General features: G+C 36.8%; 1 protein-coding gene across 1 annotated transcript; it reads left to right on the top strand.

Moving 5' to 3' along the window:
- The first annotated feature begins 740 nt into the window (after window positions 1-740).
- LOC149276126 (SOSS complex subunit C) lies at window positions 741-1,451 on the top strand. The gene is made up of 3 exons (XM_089503882.1): window positions 741-778; window positions 1,110-1,200; window positions 1,356-1,451. The coding sequence occupies exons 1-3, from the start codon at window positions 741-743 to the stop codon at window positions 1,449-1,451; spliced, it is 225 nt and encodes a 74-aa protein (XP_089360008.1).
- Window positions 1,452-8,409: the final 6,958 nt, after the last annotated feature.

The raw sequence follows: 8,409 nt of genomic DNA, 5'->3' as shown, positions 1-8,409 counted from the left end.
CGTTAAATGTACGTAGTACACAGTATGTGTGTTAAGAGTTTTAATGACTCATTATGGGAAGATGTTCATCCTGGTTACTAAAAATAGGAAATCCCACTTTTTGAGGCTTGTGTTAAAAAAAAAAAATAAAAGGTTCTTGTGGCTAATGACGCAGGAGGATATTTGAGACATGGTTGAAGTGGCATTATTTGTTGCGAGTGCCATTCCCTGAAGCTCACATACTTTTCATTTTTTCTCTTAAGCAAGATATATGTTTTTACTTTCGGGCATCAAAAGTTTCCCTTTCAGGCTCCTTCTTTTGTCAGCACTGGTGGTATTGTTTCATAATATGGTCATTTTTGGTCCTCTGAGTCATATTTGGCTTTTTCCATTACTGCTGTTAACAAAAATATATATGTACGTGGCTTACAGGCTGTTCCAAATTTGCGTTTCACTTCATGCCACCACTGGAATTTCACATTGAGTTCCAAGGGTTTCACACTAGGCTCTGAAATCATAACTTCCAACTGTCAGGAGAGGCATGAGTTATATGTTTGTACATTTTTCTGTATATGAGTTATATGTTGCATGGGGGTTTTGAAGACACTGGCGACAGATACAAACTAAGGTACACCAAAAAAAAAAAACTGTCAATTTTATGTAAATGTTTTTTTTATTATTATTATTATTATGTAGGTTTTCCAAACAAAAACAGAGTTGCAATTTTAGCAGAACTAGACAAGGAAAAAAGGAAATTACTTATGCAAAACCAGTCGTCAACCAATAATCCAGGTGCCAGGTAAGCATATATATATATATATGTTTGTGTCCAATGTACATATTCTAGTTTGGTTTTGTACATGGGCAGTCTGATTAGGTTTCTGTGCCATGGGTGTGTGTGTATGCAAAAAATGATAATAATGGTTAAACAACTTATTGCTAAAGTCAACAAAAAAATTAATGTTGTAGAAGGTAGGAGCCAGCCGCCATACAAATCTGGAAGCCAGCTCAATATTTTTTTTCAAGGAGACAAGATGTACAAAAACTATCCCCACTTATAAATGAAATGCAACAAACTTTGTTGGAAATTACATTTATTTGTAGCAGTAATATGTTTCATGTGTCTTTAGCATTGCCCTTTCAAGACCTAATGTGAACAAAGATTTACGTGACCACGCAGAGCAACAGCATATAGCAGCTCAACAGAAAGCTGCCTTACAAGTAAGTCTACCATAGAAATAATCATTCCTTGCCAAGAAGAGGCAACCAAATCCCACTCACCGAAACACAAATTACCATCATCTCAGAAATGGGGGTGATAACTATAATTATTTATGTTACTCAACACTTGTTTTTTTTTTTGTCTGTTCCTGCAGCATGCTCATGCACATTCATCTGGATATTTCATAACTCAAGACTCTGCTTTTGGAAACCTGATTCTCCCAGTTATACCACGCCTTGAAGCAGATTAAAGATGGAGTCCTTTCTAGATGCTTTTCTCCGGCAACGCACTGTGAATACTATACAATGGGAAATGCATACTGAACTTTTAAGGGATCCAATGTCTTGGTATAAATTATTGTTCTGGTTGTTTTTATATTATATGTAAACCTCTCTGATAAAAGCCTTAGTAAATGAGACGTTTGGACAGTAATCGAGTGTCTTATCCCAAGCAATCAGTAAAAGGTGGCATGGCAGTTTCTTTAAGTAGATTCTGGGATGCTTGGCAACATTAGTTCCCTTTTCACTATCCTGCCTGACTCAATTGCTTCCTAAACCTAAAACCAGGAAAGCCATAATCTTCCAGTATTTAGCCACATAGACCTTACAAAAGTTGATGACCCCCACTGAAATAGCTAGAAGCATCTCCACATCAAATCTGGGCCCGCTTTACTTTGTTAAAATGGTAAGAACCTGGTACTTCCAATGAGATGTACCTGTTTACTTTGTGCAGTGTAATTTCCCTAAGTGTATGCCTGCGTCCTGTATTAAAGTTTTACATTTTCTGTCATAACGTCCACATGTTCTTGAAGATTTGTTTTGGGTACGATGATTGTCCAGATCATCACATCTCTTGGGTTTTCTGCCGTCTAGCACAAGAGCGCACACCAATGTTCCCTCTACCATAGCTTCTCTTATTATCTCACTAACACTTCCCACCTTTGATTCTGTCATAGACTCTTCAGATGGTAGTCCAACAGAAATCTTAAATGTAAAATGCATCCTTTCGCAATATTGTAAATCATGCCAGCAGGGTACACATAGTAGAAGTTGGAAAGTGACAGGGTTCTCAGAATTAATATTAAATTTGTGTTTTTTCACACATTAAATTTGTATAATCTGTTGTGTCTTATTTGAAATGCAGACTTGAATATTTTTAGCTGCAGCCATATGTTTAGAGTTTTTACTTTAACAGAAAAGATATTTATTCTTAAAGGCGTATGTCTCTGAAATTCCTGAAATGGAAACAGACTCATTTAGCAAATGCAACTGAGTTTCCTCATATTGAACGGTATATTCAGTTTTAATCTTGTGGTTTTGTTTAACCAGATTAAAGCAAACTGCTGGATAGCCAACTGAGATCAAACCTATAGAACAGGTGGGTCAATGCTGAATTAGGGGAGTTATGGTGCTGAACATTTCGATGAACCTAATTATGGTAATATGCAGTGAGAAAACAGTAAGATTAAGTATTTTCTTATATTTCATTGTCTAGGGGGTCCAAAGAGTTAGTAATAGGGCACATGGTTGCCATAGAGTTAGTAGTGTAGTACATGATATGTGGAGGAAAACACACTATATCACCAAAAGAACGTTGACACTTGAACATCGCACCTTTATGTTTTTCACTTGGCGACCCCTCTGTCACTTTCTTTTCCACTAAGATGATTGGACTACCGTCACACTCAACCAAAGCATAAGGGTAGTGAGATGGATCACATCCCCATTAAGTTCATCTAGCCCAACGATGGGGAACCTATGGCACGCGTGCCACAACGGGCACACAAAGCCTTTAGTTGTTGCGCATGGCCAGGTTGACGACTCTACATAGCAATACTAAAAGGTATACATCTAAGAAATTCTTAACACACCATCTAAATCGTCACTTTCTAAATCATACTTTTTAGTACTTGCACCTCCATTATTTCCAGTAAACATTTAGTTGGCTCTTTGAATGGGATGCAGTGTTTCTCGCAAAAATCTATTGAGGGGGATTTAATGTTCTACGAGAGAAAAAAAAATGGCCATCAGTGTTTCTTTGTCAATATGTCAAGAAAACTATGTTCTCATCTCCACCTAGGTAAAAATAGTAACATTGCTTAAGATTCTTATGAAATAATGTTTTCTGGTTTAGATTCCTCTGTTATATGGGAGCTGAAGTGCAGAATATGTTTTTTAACAAAAAATTTACTAGCTGAATTCATTTTACAATTATGTACTGATTTCTAAAAGTAGACATCCATTATATTGATCTTTTATGATGTGTTGTTAACAGTATGACAAAAATATCTTAAAAAATCATTAATACTATGTGAACTTGAATTCGGTAGCATGATTTTAAAAAAGAGGTATCCAACCTAGTAGTTACTATCGGGGTTGGAAAATATCTATTTGCCAGGGGTTCAGAGGAAAATACAATGTATATAGGGAGTCCAAAATTTTACTTAGCACAAGCTTACATGTCGGTAGTCAATACGTTCTCCCCTAGCTTTCCTCATTGCCCTTAGTTTGTTGATATAGGACATTAACAAATTACCTCTCGCATCCCTATATGCATCGGAGAGAATCCAATCAATGCTGCTTTGTACTTCATCATCATTTTGTAGATTTGCCATCATTCATCAAAGTCTGCAACACGATAATTATATACCTGTACACACTATATGACCAAATATATGTCACTATATGTTGACTCCTGACCATCGCACCTATATAAGTTGTGGGAAATCCTATTCCAAAACCATGGGCATTAATATGGAGTTGCCACCGCTTTGTGGCTGTAACAGCCTCCACTCTCATAGGAAGACTTACCACAAGGAACTTGTGTGAGATCGGACACTGATGTTGGACGAGAAGGCCTAACTCGGCGTTCCAATTCATCCCAAAGTTGATCTATGGTGGTTAAAGTCAGAGCTCTGTGCAGGCCACTCAATTTCCTTCACATCAAACCTGTCAAATCATGTATTTATGGACCCTGCTTTGTGCACAGGAGCAAACGTATGCTGTAACAGGAAGGGGCCTTCCCCAAACTAGTGCTGCAAAGTTGGAATGATACAATTGTTTAAATTGTCTGTGTATGCTGTAGTTATTCACATTACCCTTTGGTAGAGCTAACCTAAGCCTAGCCTAAACCCAAACAGCCTCAGACCATTATCCTCTGCCAAACTTTACAGTAGGCACTATGCATTCCAGTAGGTAGTGTTGTCCTTGCATCCATCAAACTCCGATTTGACCATCAGACTTTCAGAAAGTGAAGCATGATTCATCACTTCAAAGTACGCATTTCTACTGCTCCAGATTCCAGTGGTGTGTGCTTTACGTCAGTAGAGGCTTGGCATTGCGCCCAGTAATCTTCAGCTTGTGTCCAGCTGCTCAGCTGTGGAAACCCATTTCATGGAGCTTTCCGATGCACAGTGCTTATGCTGATGTTGCTTCCAGAGGCAGTTTGGAACTCTGGTGTGTAATGCTACAGAGAACAGGTGATTTTTACACAATACGCACTTCAGCACTTGGCCACCCTGCTCTGTGAGTGTGTATGGTCTACATCTTTGTGATTGAATTGTTGTTACTCCTAAACGTTTCTACTTTGCAATAACAGCACTTGCAGTGATGAGTGTGCTACCAGATGCTACAATGGCTACCCCTTCTGGACAAATTTTTTTTAGGGGATTGAGGGCATTTTTAAGTAACAAACTATTGAAAACACACAGCACACAGAGGTTCCGAAAACACGGATGGGTGCTGTGTGGAGGTGCAGACTAACGCTCCAACAACACCCCTTCACATAACTTTGCAAGCAGCATAATACATTATTTATTAATTCTGTTGCTATAAAATTTTTAGAAAACAAATTTGGTCAGTATTTGTAATATTATATATTACCTGGAGTTTAGACACATCATTGAATCTCTAAGCACACATTCAAGCTATAAAACACAAACGGTGTTCATTGGGGACCCAAACATGGTATGGGAAGAGGCACTTTAACCAGCTCAATGCCCAGATCCCACTCATCACCACATCTGGGCTCAGTCAGTCAATGTACTGTTAAACCCTAAGGTCAAAGGCCGAGTTCCAGTGGCAACTCTAGTTAAATCTGGGGGAGGCACTAAAAAGGTCGACCACTAAATCATGCCACTGAATAATCCCCCACCCCTTGACCCCCTGTAGCGAGGCCTATGCGGAGTTCACTATACAAGAATGGCTGAGCTGGCCCTGCACAATTCCTGGTCCAGTCAGGTGAATTTCAAGAATTCTCATTGATTTAAATATGCTTTATACTGGGTCATCCAAGCTATCCTTGGGGTCAGGCAAGACTGGCGATGACAACGCAGCCCTTGCACTTTATTGCCACTTTTTACTCGTGTAGTGTTTTCATAGGCATTTCTAGCCATTGGGCACACATTTCCCTGGTGCGCTAAATGGCCAGTCCTACCTGCTTGGGGTAGATTATAACTGGGGTTGGCCCTTTCATAATGTAAAGTGACATCAGAAACTGCTTCTCTTCTGCAAATATTTCTGACTGAACCTTCAAGTCACAGCTTAGATATCAGATATATTCTAGCAGAAGATAATAAAATGATGGAATTTAAGTCTATCCTGCACAGAAGACAAGACCAAGGACCAAAAAAGTTTGGATTTATTTACAGCAGGAAAAATGGTCAGACTATGTTGGTCGGATGGTTCTTATCTCCTGAAGTTTCCATTGTTAATTTTGTATTATTCCTCTGTTGTTGCCATAGTGCTATAGAATCTACTGGTGCTCTATAAGTAAAATAGAACATAATTTCCATCTATACAGTTTTATAGCTACTGCCGACCTACCTTAGTTTTCTCAGTCTCCACTTACTGCTACTGGTTTCTGAATGACACATAATGTATCCTTATACTGTTCTGTAGTATTATCATCTACAGTAATTACCATTGTCAGTGTGCCATGGCAGCGCTAAATGCCATCCATTTGGTTAATTCTTGGAAACTAAAGCCTAAAACTCAACCGCTAGACACGGCAGTGAGTAACATATAACAGATGTCACTAATTCAAAGGTTGGAAAATAATTCTGTACTATACGTGTAATGCATTAGAACCTTCAATGCTGAATCAACCTGAGCTTCAAAGAAATAACTTCTTCTATTGATGCAGCCACTTCTGCAAAAACGGAAATACGCTCTAATGTATTAAGTACGGATACTTTAAGACTCACACTCGGCGTTACCTATGGCTCTGTATACTTTTTTGTGAGCACAAGTGGTTAAGAGCCATTAAAACCATCTAAGGTCACGTGATAGGCACTTACCTTATAAAAAGCACATTTAGCCCTTAAAAAGCCAAGACGCCATTGTAAGACAAGCTAAATAAAGAGACCTGGGGAAAGGTACTAATAATACGATGAAAACTTTAGTAATAATGATATTGCTTCTGATTTCACTATCCTGCTTTATAGGTAAGTTCTTGAATATACATTTGCCGATATTATGATACAATTTCATATTTAATAACTGTTATTATATAAATTTAATAACTGCATTCAATAACTGTCAAGCAATTATATTAACAACAAAATAGGAAAATATACGGTTTTCTTTTCTCTGAATAACTTACTGTCATTGAATTTATATAAATTAGAAAAAAGTTAAAATATAAACATTTTATTTTTTTATGAAATTACAGTTTTAAATTCTACACAGGTATCTTATTGTTTTCTTTAATACAATAATAATGGTTTCTGAGAATATGTTTTTCCTCCTCAATGTAGATAATTACGTTTAGGATTTAACTACCATATGTATTTTTTTTTCTGTTTTATTTGCGCCACAAAGTGTACTTCTTACTGGTATTTTTTTTTCAAGTCTAGTTACGAAGTTTGTTGTATCCTCATTTCTCTCGCGTAAAGTCTCTTTTTGCCTTTTATTGAGCTATGAATACTATAGTTGACTTCTAAAATACATTTTCTAATCATAATTGCATAAAATGCATTGCAGTGTGTCTGGAAACAAAGATGGTATGTGCTAGGATGCGACGAGCAGTATTCATTTTAATGTTTTCTGTATTATTACACAGATGCTTAGCCTTTGTGAGACTTATGCATATTGGTCCCACTGAATCTCATTGTTTCAAGAATTTTATGTCTAACTATCCATGATTTATTCAATTTCTCCTATACATAATGGTGACCTGCTTTCCTATTTAACCAATGACACTTCTACGCAGTGCATTCTCCAGGGCTGCCTACCCCTAAAGATATTTGCCACTCTTGTATCGATACGCTAAAGTGCAGTCATCTTGAACACATTTTTATTAGCGCAAAGCAGAAAAATGAGTAGATTAATGTAGGTGGTACGAACCAGGCATTTATATTTGCAGATAAAACAGTAAAAGGAGACCTTACAATAAATTTGAAAATATATGACATTTTCACAAAGGATTTCTAATTTTTTTCCCATATATTCAAGCAAAACAAGTTTCTAAAGTTCGTGACTATTGGCTCATGGCACAAGTTATTTATTTGGCTATTAATAGGGTTTTGACTTTATTTTTTAATTATTGCCAACAAAGACATTTCACAGTTACACCACAGCAGCTACAAATTGAGCTATGATGTTCCACCTATTGGATTTAATTAATTTAATAATTTGCTTAGTTAATGTAACATTAGAAACATAATACCTAGTACTACTGAATGCCCAAATCCTTCCCGGAATACATTTTGTTATCATCTAGAGCTTTGTGTCATTAATATTTTTTGCCAGGAATACTAGCACCTTTCATTTGATGGAATAGGCTTTGTGATCAAAAGGGATGAAGTCACAGTCTGGCAATTACCATAATTAACTGCTTAATGGCTTATTGCCAGTCAGTTTTAAACAATGCATTTAATTCTCTATTGGACAAATGTAGTGAATGGTTATTAATTATTTTAACCCACATAAATGTCTTAACATTACCTAAGAAAAAAATATTATACCCTCTACAAATAATGTATTTATGCCATTTTGTTTTCTGCCTTAAAAAATATTTTAAATTATGTTTATATATACGCACATGCCTGCTTGCACATGCCTGCTTTTTGAAGTTGCAGTTCCACTTACTCTGCTGAATTTAACACTTGCAGCAACTAAATGCAGCATTAGAAACATCATTCCTAGTACTGCCCAATTTTATCATAGTCATATTTTTTGTACTGATATCTTGTCATAAGAAATGAAAAT

Source organism: Sceloporus occidentalis, unplaced genomic scaffold, assembly GCF_023333645.1.
Source record: "Sceloporus occidentalis isolate IW3139 unplaced genomic scaffold, rSceOcc1.0.p SCAF_246, whole genome shotgun sequence".
In the NCBI taxonomy this organism is placed as follows: domain Eukaryota; kingdom Metazoa; phylum Chordata; class Lepidosauria; order Squamata; family Phrynosomatidae; genus Sceloporus; species Sceloporus occidentalis.
The sequence above is the reverse complement of the archived record's forward strand: the minus strand, read 5'-3'. Positions and strand labels throughout refer to the sequence as shown.